Source organism: Carettochelys insculpta, chromosome 14 (genome assembly GCF_033958435.1).
Source record: "Carettochelys insculpta isolate YL-2023 chromosome 14, ASM3395843v1, whole genome shotgun sequence".
Taxonomy (NCBI): domain Eukaryota; kingdom Metazoa; phylum Chordata; order Testudines; family Carettochelyidae; genus Carettochelys; species Carettochelys insculpta.
The window spans coordinates 35341514-35355710 of NC_134150.1; the positions used below are offsets into that span (position 1 = coordinate 35341514).

Here is a 14197-nt window from a genome sequence, read left to right on the forward strand (position 1 = left end):
TTTGGCTCCTTCGTAAATCCCATGCCCATTAAGGGCCAGAATTGGCTCCCGCAGCTCATGATGGGTAGCATCTTTCTCAGTGAATAGTCCCACTGAAATCATTGGGCAATCAAGGGATCATGCAAAAAGAAAACAAAGATGCCCTTCTCAATGAAGCTATTACTGCAAGCTTTTTGTCACATACTGCTAGTTTCCCTTACGATGGGATGTGATTCTTTAACTGTTTTGGGACATACACCTCACTTGTCTAATCTCTAACTCTCTTCTCACCAGGTTCATATTTTAATGGGGTCTTGTTATAAGACAAAAAAATTCCTGCTTTCACTGGCTGAAAACAAGCTTGGACCCTGCATGCTACTGGCTCTGAGGGGCAACCAGACCATGGTGGAGGTAATGCCTAGAGTAACCATCCAGCTGTGGTGTATGGACAGTAAAGAGTATCAGAATCCTCTACTGCGTCTCCCAGAGCAAGACCTCCTGGGATTATGGAAGCATCAGTTATACTTTAAAGCTGTTGTTAGAGTCCTGCAAATGCGTGGATGTGGATGCCGATAGCCGCAGCTCATTTTTGCGGCTATAGATGCAGATATCACTTTTGTTTCTAGAATCTTGCAAATATGCCGATATTCGCTTCATATGCACATCTACGGATATTAGCATGGATATTGGTGACACATTTTTGCAGATACGGCTATGGATGTAGATCCAAATTTTGTATATGTGCAGGGCTGTAGCTGTTGTGTTAAGGCAAATGATGGGGCGTGACATTCTGTTCCTTTTGATTATGTGGGTGCTGTGAACTATTGTTTGCCATGGTTAAGAGTATGAGATGGTGGCTGTAGAGGCTTTCAGAGGATGCTTGCTTCCCAGCAGTTCACTGTCATCAGTCAGAGGCACCATGATGTTTAAGTGTTTTTCAATCAAGAAATGACTGCGATGGTAATGACTTTGTAGAATACGGCTGACAAAGGCAGAGGGTTTGTGAGGGCAAGATTGCCAGCGCAGCCAATCCTTGAGGAGGCTGATGTCCAGTTCTGCAGTGCAGGGACGCAGGTATGTTGTTCAGGACAGGGCATTCAGATGCCCTGTGAGATTTTTATCCATCTATGGACTTGTCTACACTACCTCCCTACTTCAAAGGGAGGATGGTAAGTAGGGTGTTGGGAGTTTATTAATGAAGTGCTGCACTACATATGCAACAATTCATTAAGGAAATTTCAACACCCACCCCCCCCCCCAGCAACTCCAAAATTTTAAACTTTGTAGTGCTGGCTCGCGTCTAACCACGGCTCACCGGCTGGTACTTCAAAGTGCCTGGGGTACTTCTAAGTCCCTTTACTCCTCAAAATTTTGGGCTGGGGAGCTAATGTAGACAAGCCATATAGTTTCCATAACTTGTTAGAAAAACTGCATGCCTCTTAGCCAATCATACATCTTACAGGGCCACACTTCAGAACAAGAATTTTAAACTGTCCCTGTAAAACTAGCATTCACGTAAAATGTACATTTGGGAATTGCCATTTTTTTGCACCAGGGTGCACTTTTAGTGCATGTAGTGGTGTATTTGTCTTGTGCTAACAGGAGTGCTGTGTCAGTTTTGTGTGTACCTTGTAGGGGGATTCCTTTGGCAACATGTCGTCATGTTTTGGCTCAGAAATATGAGGCGGCTAAATAGGGAGAAGGCATTTTAGGTCCTTATTAGCTTATTTCATTTAAGTAATTTTAATAGTCTATATTAAGAAGAGACAGTATTAACTAGTGGGTAGGACACTGCCTGGCACTAAGCAGACCTGGGAGTCTGTTCCCACCTTCTAGATGCCCTTGGGCAAGTCACGTTGCTGCTCTGTCATCCAGTTTCCCCATCTCTAATATGGGACATGATGCTGACCTCGTGGTAAAAGCCCTTGGAGAATTATATATTTTTGTTGTTACTATTTATTATTAAGCTTTTAATAGTGGGGGGATTTGCTGGATGAAGTTGAATCCTGTGTTGTCTGAGTTCTTCTGGTGCTTGAATTTTGTTTTTAAATAGATTTTTGTAAAATGAGAAAATCAATCAAAAATGATTGGGACAAAGAGCAATTTTTGAATTGCCATGTGATATTGAATGATTGAAGAAGACAGATGTAGTGGGGAGACTGAGTAAGCAAGTGTTCAGAGACCAGAAGCCATTCTTTACCATTAATAAATTAGGATTTGTTGGTTTTGAGGCCAGAAGGGATCATTCAGAGCACCTAAGCTAACCTCTTGAATAACCATGCAGATGGTAGAATTTTATCCTGTAGTTCATGTCCAGCTCAAGATACTTACCACAAGACATTCAGAAGAAATGAACTGCAAAGCTGCTGCTGAGAGATCATCTTCTCTTTGTATTCTCTTGCTAGATTCTGTGTTTGATGCTGGAATATAACATTATCGACAACAATGACACGCAGCTCCAGATCATCTCTACCCTAGAAAGCACGGATGTGGGAAAGAGAATGTATGAACAGCTGTGTGACAGGCAGAGGGAATTAAAAGAACTGGTATGTCACCCTGCATATAATACTGCCACAGTACATAGCAGCCTGGACTCTCCAGAAATGGACGTGCAAAGGAAAGACAACCAGGGTGTGCTGTTCTATGTAGTCCAAGGATTTTATTGTACATGTAGGCCTATCATGATACTTCTTTGTAAGTTTGATCACATTCTTCTGCATGAGACTCAATAACTTGTCTCCAACCAGCATAAAGATGTCTGTCACATGTGTTATTTGGGTGGTATCAGAACCTGCCACCATGAAGTGCTTAGACCTTCACATCATCATCTTTGGTGCTTTATTCTCTGCTCATATGATACACCCAAGGTCTACATTTGACAAGTTCAAGCAGTATTAAAGCTGGTTAACAAGTTCCTTGTATTGAACTTCCTGTTTTTAAATCTGACACAAATGCAAAGTGAGTTTTGTCCATTTTGCAGTGATTCCCGTTGGTCCATCGAAATGTCTTGCCTCTTCTTTTACACTTACACATACTCTGTCTCTTCCTCTCTCTGCCCCTTTGCCTCTGACCATAAAAAGACGGTGCTCAGATTAACAGTGAGCAGATAGGAGTAAGGAGACTTCAAAGTAGGCGGGGTCCTTTCGAAAAGGAGCCCTGTCTGGATGAGCCACGCAGTGGCGAGCTGCATCAATTTCGAAGTGCCGCGGTCGCCCGCATGCTAATGAGGCGCTGAATATGTATTTCAGCGCTTCATAAGTAAACTTCGAAATGGTCATTTAGAAGTTTTGGGCTAGTGTAGACACAGCCAAGGCGTGTTGTGACCAGCCACAGAATGCTGTCCTGTTCCTACCTCTTAGCCCTGCTTCACAGAGTTGTTTCGTCTATGATGAACATAAACTCATATTGCCTTGTTTAACTCTGACAGAGCATTGCCTTATGGCACCAAAAAGCATCAAGAGCCTCAGCAGTAACAAACTACCTTTGTTCCTTTGCTGCTGCACACTTTGAGAAAGAAACCAGGCCACTGACAAGAACAAGGCAAGCTGGTGGGAGGACTGGCAGGAAGAAAGGGAACTCGGGCTGGGAATGTTCTGGCTACAAGTTGCTGGTTGAGATCTGAAATGTGGACAATGTCCTATGTAACCAAAGTGTGTTCTCTGTTACAGCAAAGGAAAGGTGGTCCCACACGGTTAACGCTGCCTTCCAAATCCACGGTGAGTGAGTCTTGTTAACAGGAAAAGGAGACTTTCCCTTTCTTTTTTTTAGAGACTGATGTTATTTATGTGGTAGCCTGGGAGAGAACGGCCCCAGTTTTGTCAGTCAGAAGGGCAGCCGTCCCCTGGGGGATTTCACAAGTAATGCACTTTCAGGCCTGTGCTGCAGTTTTCAGTGCCACTTCAAGTGTGGCTCAAGTTGCCAGATACATAGATTTGGAATTTACAGTCGAATTTGGTATGTGGATTTGAGGGCAGGATTTGATAGAAAACTTAAACAGACCTTAGAACATCCGATTCTGGATTTTATATTTGAAAGTTTGAAACAAGCCATCAGAGTTCTAGTTGGCCACAATGATGTACATCTTGATTAATGGCAATGAAGACAATTAATTGAGCTGAGCAGAACTGGGACCTAAAACTTGAAATGGAATAGACATTGGATCTGGGTAAATAACATATCTTGTGGGTAATCTAGATTTGCTTTGACAATGAATCCAACGTCTTCCATAATAATAACCTTGCAAAGAAGGTCTTTTTGTAATGTTAGAGTCAGCTGGGTTCATTTTCTAAGGATTTATAGGCAACGCTGCCACAAATGTTCAGCTTTGCCAAACAAGCAACCATGCAAAATGGTTCTTTTTTATTGCTGTAAACATGTGGCGCAATTGTGCAACCCTTGCTGGCTGGCATATCCCACGGGTTACTGCAGATGGTCATGGACTGAGAATTCTCCTGTTGATCACTCTGATATTTGCTTTCAGGATGCAGATTTGGCCCGGTTATTAAGTTCGGGATCCTTTGGAAATCTGGAAAACCTCAGCCTGGCCTTTACCAATGTCACGAGTGCCTGTGCTGAGCACCTCATCAAACTGCCTTCACTTAAGCAGCTGAACCTGTGGTCGACTCAGGTATGTGTTTTGCACACACAAGCACCAAGACGGCAGTGGTGCTGACTCATTCTGAAATTTTAGGTTATGTCATTGTGAGAAGAATTTGAGTTCCAATGTGCAGAGAGGCTTCCTCAGACTGCATTTGCCTTCCTCTTATTTTTATATACTGGCTTCTGACAGCTCCTTACTTTAAAAGGCATCATGTAACCTCAGGTGGTAAGGACTGCAATGAAAAACTCTTCAAATATTTTCAGATGTTGAAATGAATGTCCTTTGATTATGTTACACTCTGATAGTGATCGCTGCTCATCAGCACTCAAGTGCTCCAGTGTGACTTGGTTGAAACAAAATTTTAGATCATAGATGCCAGTGTATTTGCCTCGGAAATACTTTTATTCAGTTAGGAAAGAGAATCAGTTCCATGCTACCTATCTGACCAATCACCAGTCAGCAATACAATCTGCAGATAATGTTCAACCTACTTGTTGTGAATCATCCATGAATCGTGAGGAATCAGCATTTGAAAAACAAGAACAATAGGGAGGGGAGAAAGCAAGTAATGAATACGTGTGAGGAAGCTGCCACTAGCTGATGGTGATTTTGTGAACAGAAAATGCCAAAACCTTTGAATAAATTACCCTACATTTAATGAGAGAGGCATTTCAAATTTAACTTTTCTTTACATTTCCTGCTGTTTTGGGTTTTCTGCAGTCCAGTATTTTGTAGATTTTTGTCCTCGCACTATTAGCACCTTGTGATAGAGCTCACCAGCAGTAGTGCATTGATTCCCAGTGTAGCCATGCAAAATCTGTTTATCTTTTTCCTCAATATTTCACACTAACATTTTTGCCATTTTGTTCTGCAGAGTTTTGCAGACAAGAAATGCCCTTTTCTGGTGTAAAATTAGACAAAATGTCCTACCAGAATGTTAAAACTTTAGATGTGTGAATTCTAGAGATTCTCTTTATACAAAATTAGTTCATTTTCATTGGACAAGAAGTCTTATCTTGGGGAGGAACACTCCCCCCCCAACAAGAATGAAATAATCCTAGTTGGGTATATTTTTTTCTGAAACATGAAATCCCACATTTGGAGCCATTTTGCCTTAGATTTTGAATATCTTGTGCTGCATTGATACCTATCAACACAGAATTTAGAGTCAGCAGAGATCAGAGTCAATAAGGCCATTGCCCTATCCATACTACATTATTCCTGGCAGAGAAGTAATTTATTGATGATGTTAATTGTGGTGTGATACGGGTTGCAACACTCTAATTGTAAGGGGCACATTTTTAAAGGGTTCAATCAAGTGAATGAATAGCCTAGTGGATTGTAACTCGGGAGATCTGTGGTCATATTGTGGCTCTACCAGAAACTTGTTTATGATCTTCCGCTGTTCCCCATCTGAGTGCTGTGAATAATATTTCCTTCACCTTTCTCTCTGCCTTGCATCTGGGATTGTAATACATTGGGGTGGCTGGGGGATGGGTGGGTTGAAGTCTCCTATGCAGTCCAAGCCCTGGATATTCTGCGTACCTAGCCAAGTTACTTGCAGAACAATATTCTGCCTGTTTTTAATGGAATGTGCTTGTGCCCGGCAGTTTGGAGATGCAGGTTTGCGGCTTCTGTCTGAACACCTCACCATGCTGCAAGTGCTCAACCTGTGTGAGACTCCAGTTACAGACGCTGGGCTGCTGGCGCTGAGCTGTAAGTGACCCAAACACACACTAGGAGGAGTTCATGTGAGTTCAAAGGAAAGGGTTTCCGTGCTCTACACTGGTTAGAGAGTGCCATGCACGTCCAGGTTTGGCTTTCCATTAGCCCAGGTCATGCCACTTGGCTCTGAATCTCCCCAGCCTGCAGGGATAAATGCTGGCTTTGGCATCCCTTGTCATGCTCCCCACAGTAGTAATGTTCAAGTCCACAGGTTTTAGAGCTACACCGCTTCCTTAATACTCCCCATTGTGGGCCTACTGCTGTTGGTGAGATTGCGATCTTATGGAGAGCAAGAGAAGGACAAAGCCAAGATGGCTTTTTAGATCAGCTGGACAGATGAGACTTGCAGGAGGTTGTACATTCCCTGTGCTGTGTTTTGTGTCTGTGGTGTCTGAGACCCTGGCTTTCATTTGTTAATATTAGAGGCAAATAGGAAAAGGAGGAATCTCTGAGCTAGCCAGTCAGGATTCTGCACATGCCGAAGGCCACTTGAGAGGTCAGGTAGACTGACCAGGCAAGGGAATCGCAGATGCCAAGGCTTGTGATAAATCTCATGCACAGTGCATGGTGAGTTCGAATGTAGATCAGCAGCTGTCTTCCATCACAATCAGTACAAGAGGTGTCAGTACTCTGTGGTTTGGTGAATTCCTTGGCAGGAAAGTCATCTCAGCAATACACTGTAGCCCAGTATGAAATCAGATGACATAGAGAGGTGACTGTCTTTACTTCTAAATCAGCGTATCCTCCTGCACCATCTGAAATGCCCTACAGTGCAGACTGACATACAGGCAACAAGTGCTTTGAGAAGAAAAGCTGCATCTTGGGAAAGTGCTTAAATCCTACTGAAGTAAATGAGGTTTAAACACATGCACAAGCGGCCCTTCTTGAACTGGGACCTGTATGCCATTGTCCTGTTTTTAAGTTGTGTATTTTACTCTTAATAGCTATATTAATTGCTTTTTGTACACGTCTTGGCCTATAGATAAACCTGAATTATTAAATGGGTAGACATAGGCTAACCCATAAATATCTGTGTTTTCTTTTTTTAGCCATGAAAAGCTTGTGCAGCCTAAATATGAACAGCACCAAACTCTCAGCCGACACCTATGAAGATCTCAAGGTATTTCAGTTTGTGAGCTCCATTTGTAGAAGTCAGCCCAAGTAGTCTGTGAATACTGACAGCATGGGCATGAAAATACTAAGACATTGTGTAACCTAGGCCAGTATAACAAGTATCGTGGAAGTGACATGTTGAGTCTTCCGTTAGTGTTGGTCTAGTGGGGGCAGCAGTTTATATATTTTTGTCCTCATCATGGTTAACTGGTGGGACAGCCTTCGGGGAGACCTTGCATTGTATCCATTTAAAAAAGATGTTCTGTAATCCAGCAGTTATGGAGAAATGGATGATCTGGACACCCCAGATGAAGAAATAGGAATTGCCTAAATTTAGATATTTGTGTCTCTGTGTTAAGCATTTAAGTGGAGCGTAACAAACCCAGGAAGGTTTAAGTCAGGCAAAGCACATTGTGTTGCCTAAACCAAAGTTTTTCAGGGGAGGAAAGTGACTGCAGAAATAGCATTGTGGGGTTTTGTGTTTCTCTCTGTCATGCCTGCATCAAGTCTGGGAGTGTGAGACTCAAGCTGGATTCTTTCTGGTTTGTGCCATCAGAAATGAAATGTTCCTATTGCAGAATATTTAATCAGGTCTATTGATGCACAAACTAGATGAGATTTTAGTTCACTCTCCCAGGATTAAAAGTAGCAACAGTTTAATTAGGAGATGGAGCTCAGAATCCATACAGGAAATTAGACCACACACAAAGGTGCCATTTTTACTAAGATGTTCCTAAAGGCAGAACTTCTCTTTGAAGAGAGACCACCTGGGAACTGTGCCACACACCAAAGATTTGCCATATTTAGAGTACCAGATTTATTGGAGCATAAGCTTTCCTGGGCAAAGACCCACTTCATCAGGTGTATCTGGTGAAATGGGTCTTTGCCCAGGAAAGTGTGTGCTCCAATAAATGTTAGTCTGTCAGGTGCCACGGGACTTCTTGTTTGTTTTTGTGGATACAGACTCATACGGCTACACCTTGATACTTGTCACCATGTTCAGATTTTGTTGTCAGCATTCTTACAGGGACCTGATAGTGTGACATAATGTGCTGAAATGGAGCTGGGTGGACTCAGACAAGGGCTGTGTGAAGAATGATGGTTCTGGTTCTCCTGACACTACATGGACTTTTTCTTCTTTTTGGTTTTAAGTCGTGTCCCTGGAGACTTCCTTTGTAAGCCCAGTCGCTCAAAGTGAACACCTCAGTCCATCAACATTTGTGCCAAACCCTAAGATTTTTGTCCTAGGTTCAACTAACAAGGTCACAAACCCAGGCTGAGCTTTGAATTTGAGACAAGTCCTGAAACCATCTGAATTTAAATTGATTTGGAGATTCATTGCTAACTTACGATCTGTTTCTTGCTTTGGAGACAGAGTTCACCTGTATACCTGATTACAGAGCCATTAACATATGGACTTCTATGGACCTTTCAGGACTATTTTTTCCAATCCTTTATGTGCATCATACTTGTGCATGTAAAATTCATGCCACTGAACACCTGATTTGTATGTGCAGTTAACACATTTTCATTTGCCTCAGGTACTCGCTTAACCAAATGGTCATTTGTGTCATTCTCTCTCCCTCCCGAAACATGGTCTATTAAAATAAATTAGTTAAAGATGTGGCTTTACAGTCAAATTCCTGTTTTAGTTCTGCTCTGCCCTGGTGCTGCCTGGCAAGACCCACCGAAGCAACACAAGAAAGTAATGCCACCAGCAAAACCTGCACACACTATTGCCAGTTGAACAAAATTATGTAAACTACAGTAACCAGCATACAAATCACTTCATTCTCTAATCTCTTTTCGTTCCGTTGACCTGAGGGGCACTAGTAAAGTAACAGGGGGAAAAGAAGACAGAAGTGTGACTTTTCAAAAGGCATAACTGGCTTTCCCTTAGGCACTTGGTTTTTGTATCTGTTGGGAATTACGTTTTTTAAAAGAATATATTTTTGATAGCCTCAAAGAGGTAGCTGTGTTAGTCTGTGTTTTCACAAAACAACAATAAAAAATAAGAGTCCTGTAGTACCTTAACCAACAAAGAACTCAATTATCTTATGCATTACAAGGACAATTTTTCCACCGTTGATATTTGCAGTGATCTCAGGCATCGCACTTAACTTAATAGACACTTGCAGAGGATTTTTTCTTCCCCTCTTTCCAATGTAGCTGATTTGTCAGGGCTTTTCTTTCATTTTTTTCTGTCTTTTTTTAAAATTATTTTTCCTCTGTTATAAGTTACTTTCCAGATCTGAAGAAGTGGGTCCGTCCCATGAAAGCTCATCACCTAACAAACCATAACGTTAGTCTTTAAGGTGCTACGGGACTATTTTTATTATTATTGATATAAATCTTTCCTCCCAAACCTTGATAGCAAGGATGGCATTTGCTGTCCAACACGCACACCCCGCCACAACATGCTTGTGTGCATGCAGACACCCATCTACATACGAGGCTGGCTGAACCAGACAATAAATAAACACACACAACTGAATTCATTATTGCCTAACTGAAAAAATATTTGCTGGCCGTGTCTGTAGTATTCTGACTAGCTCTTATCAAAATATATGTGCATACAGATCTTAAGTGCAGAGGTATTGATCCCTCCTAGAAACATCTACAACCCCTAATGCACTAGTCTAATTAAAGGTGTTTGTTTTTAGAGAGTTGTACAGTTTCAGTAAGAGACCGTGGAAATACTATGGACAAATCGCATCAGCACAAAGAAACCAAATCTGATCTCACCTGCACCAGTAAAAATTGGGAGTAGCTCCAGGGAAGCTGATGGAACTTTGAGATCAGAATTACGCCAAAAGTCTACCAGCTTTTTTGGATATTTATTGGCCCAGGCTCACCTCAACCCCCTGCCCTACTCCCATGGCCCCAACCCACTGCCAGGCTTAACTCTCCCCAACGCCCCCCTGACCCCAACCCCAGGACTGACCTTTCAAAAGGAGCTCCACTTTCTCCAGCTGCGAGGCTCCCCACATGTATAGCCACAGGAACAGCTCTCTGACCTGTGCACTGAAAGAGCAGGAGTCAGTGTAATTGATTTAATGGTCCAGCTGGCCATTAAGCCAATTAAATTGACTCCTGCTCTTTCACTTGCAGGCAGGGATCCAGAGGCAGAATGGCATCAGTGCCTTTTAAAAATGGCACTGGGAAAAAAAAAACTGGTGGGATGCAGTTCTGCTGCATTCCACCAGGAAAAAAAGCCCTGATTATAGGGGGTGAAGGGGAGGGAAATTTAAGACAATTGAGAGGGGGAAATGTGTGCTGCTGTGTGTTTCATTATGTGACTACAGTAGTGTCAGCTGATTGCTTTTACAAATATCATTTTAAGGTTTCTCATACAGCAAGTCGTGTTAATCAATTATAGCCAGAACTAAAGACCAGAGTCTGGTCTTCATCTAGCATCAATATAATAATAATACCCTTGACATCAGTAGAGTTTCTCCTGATTTATATTGGTGTATTTATATTGGTGTATTTGAGACCAGAACCAGATCTCCTGTGTCTTTGAATGGGGTTCTTATTGTTTCTTGAAAAAGGCCTGGAGCCATTAAGCAATTACACGTGTGCTTAACTTTACAGGCAGTGGGATCCTCCTGTGCGTAAATTAAGGACAAGCTTCGGTGATCTTAGGAGCAGGGACTTTCAGGGATGGCTGTTTGGTTTTGTCCAGTGTGCCAGTCCTCATACTGTCCTGACACTGTAGACTTGTTGAGACCCTTCCGTTGAGTCCTGCAACCTTATCAATAATTCTGATTTTTCCCCCCTGCCTTTCAAACAGGCTAAATTACCCAACCTGAAAGAAGTGGATGTCCGCTACACTGAAGCATGGTGAACTCTCTCTCTCCTTCTTTAGCTTCTGACAAGAAGAAAAAGATTTTAAAAACAAAAACGGAAAATAAAACAACTTTTGGCTAATGCCTGTAGAACAGTGAGTTCTGGGACTTCACATCTAGCAGCTGTGGTTGTGAGGTAGAGGAGTTGCTGTGCGTGGAGGAGGGTGAACTGAGCATGTCCAGACCCTGCCTAATTCTTTCAGCTTTGTAATTTCAAAATCAATGTAAATTTAAAAAAAAAGACTTTGTAGCATCAAGAGGATTCTGAAGAGGGAGAAAACCCTGCCCTTTGTGGCTTTTATTTGCCTTTGTGTTTTATGGTGTGTGGAGGGGGAAGAAAAGTCAATTTCTCATGGTTTATTGGATTTCCTCCGCTGGAGTTCATCCATTACAAACTCCTCCCCCTCCACCATTTTTGTTCCAGGAACGCAACCTATAAAATATCAAAAGAAGGAAAAAAACACGTGATTTGCACCTCTCCCTGTGTCCTTGCAATTGTTATGCAAAGTAATTTTGTTGTACATAAGATTTACATAATGCACCTATTTAAGAAAATGGTTCACAAATAACAGGTCTGGGACCTGTCTTTTATTTATGAATTGTTAATTCTTTTACTTTATTTTTTCTTCTGATAGTACTGAATTAACTAGTTTGCTGTCCTGTTGTTGGTTTGATTTTTTTTTTTTAAACCCTCCTTGGGGAAATTGTCTTTTAATAATTCATACCGTATTATAATCACACTTTGTGTCAGGCTATTCACCTCCCCTGTATTTCTGAGTTTCAAATGCCTTTAAAATCAGGACGTCAAAAGGAAAATATGTATAAAAAGAGGGGATGAATAGAGGAGCACAGGGGTATAAAAAGGCTAAAATCTTTCTCTGACCCTTTTCTGGCCATATCAGATTTGAGTGGGGCCTGTGAGATGGTGTCAGTCATTTTACCAGTGAGATTTACAAAAATTTATGAAATTCCCAAGTCAGTTATGTCATTTCTGTTTACGTCCAATATTTCAAACAGAAGTTCTCCTGCAATTTTGTGCATAAGCTTGTTCTCTTTCTTTCCCTTTCCCCTGCCATTGTTATCCCTTCCGCCTTTCCTTTCATCAGTCATACATTGTTTTGCATGTTCCTCTTGGGAGGCCAAGAAATATCATTGTCCCTGATCTAATGGCTCTTCCCTGTGTATACATGTGACCACTACTTTCCAAATTCTTCCCCAACCCCAACTGCTTAGAAAATGGTCAACAAAAATTGTGATTTCTTTTATAAATATGCTGTTGGCTTTTTCATAATGAGCCTTTCTTGTACAGAGCAGCTTATTTTTTTTAATTTTTTCTTTCAGTTTAGCACTGTTGTTTTATTCTTGAGCACCTCGAGATTTAACATACAGCCAATGTAATTTTTTATATATAAATATAAATATATATATAATCTTCAATGGAAGCCAGGTTTTTGTTGGAGTGGGGGGTGGCTTTATGTGGGGGGATTTTTATTTTATGGGTTTTTTTTTTTTTTTACTCTGTTGCTAGGTAGATTACCCTGGCCCAAATATTCTTACCCCTCCAAAAAAGAGAAGAACATTGGTTTAAGTCTTAATTTAGTTAACAGATACATATTTTCTCCCTCAACTCCCAAACTGTGTAAGAACACAGCATGGGAAGAAAAGAAAGAATGAACGAAAATAAAAATTATGCCAACATTTTTCCTTAGCACTGTTGCTTTTACCAATGGTTTACTACTGTTCTGTAGCTGTGTATAAAGAGATGTGAAATAATTTCAGGCAGAAATAAACTGTAAGTGACTATCTTTTGGCTGCGTGCTTTGTGCTTTCTTTGACTAATGTTCCTGCAGTGCCTGGTGGCAGGGGAATAGCTCTGGTACATCCTGCAGAGGAAGAATGGCTTTGTGTTGAGGCACTGGACTGGGTCTTGGCAGATCTGGGTTCAATACCCTGCTCTGTAAGAACTTTCTCTGCCTCACCTGCCCCTCTCAGATGACACCAACTGGGTCTGCGTACACATTGTCAGCATTTTGGGGTAGGGGCAGTTTTTTATTGTGTGTGGGGATGGCACCTAACACAGTGGAGCCTTGCTCTTGGGCTTCTCAGCATTTCTGCAATACAAACAGTAGTAATAACAGGGGATGGGCATCAGTAGATAGTAGGTAGACCATAATCTCATAGTGCAACTTACTGATTGGAGCAGCCGTGGGCAAAGTATGGCCAAATCCGTCCCATTGCGCTTTGTCATCTGACCCTCCAGATCTCACCCAGCTTAGTCACTGGCTAATGTGGCTTCCCTGAGTCTCTCCAGGCTCCTTTAACGCCTGCCCTCAGAGCCATCCTGATGCTGTTGACTCCCTTCTTTCCTGAGTGAGTGGGCAGAGCTCAGTGGGGAGTGGGGGAGGGATCCAAACAGGGACTAGGTGCTGTCACTTTGGATTCATGGCAGGCAAGAACCTAACCTGACTTTCTTTCCAGATGCCTAGGAGCCTTCTGCCTCTCTAGCACAGTGACCCAAAGGTGCTGCTCCCCCAGTCCCAGCAGAAGTATCTGCTGGGAATTAGTGACAGTTGTCTTCTGCGGGAGAAGAGAAGCTACCGTTTCCCTCTGAAAGCTGAAACACAGGTGGTGGGCAGGTGCCAGGCCCTGTTATTTTCAAAGGATTTCACTAATTGCTCCACATACTTTCTTCGTTAGACTAGAGGAGCATACACCCCCCTCCAACTGCTGGTGGCCCCAGCCTGTCTTCTCCTTCAGCACATCTCTAAAGGGTGAAACAGAATCTCACCCAAGGAGATCCACATAAAAGCATATGCTTTACTTAAGGCTCCAAGATCCTGCTGGGAATGGTCCCTATAAAGCACCTGAGGGGTCGGTGGCATCATGTACTGGGAGAAGACCATTTGCTTATTAACACCTCCAACGTGTTGAT

The 14197-nt window shown here is 42.2% G+C and overlaps 1 protein-coding gene across 2 annotated transcripts in view; it reads left to right on the forward strand.

Moving 5' to 3' along the window:
• The window catches only part of CMIP (c-Maf inducing protein), a 190108-nt gene extending 177038 nt beyond the window's left edge, over window positions 1–13070 (forward strand). For both annotated transcript variants that reach the window (XM_075008505.1, XM_075008506.1), the window contains exons 15-21: window positions 274–390; window positions 2385–2525; window positions 3648–3695; window positions 4460–4606; window positions 6190–6295; window positions 7354–7424; window positions 11211–13070. In XM_075008505.1, coding sequence (XP_074864606.1) covers window positions 274–390; window positions 2385–2525; window positions 3648–3695; window positions 4460–4606; window positions 6190–6295; window positions 7354–7424; window positions 11211–11264 — 684 coding nt within the window. In that variant the 3' untranslated portion in view covers window positions 11265–13070. The remainder of the gene's footprint in view (window positions 1–273; window positions 391–2384; window positions 2526–3647; window positions 3696–4459; window positions 4607–6189; window positions 6296–7353; window positions 7425–11210) is intronic.
• The last annotated feature ends 1127 nt before the right edge of the window (window positions 13071–14197 follow it).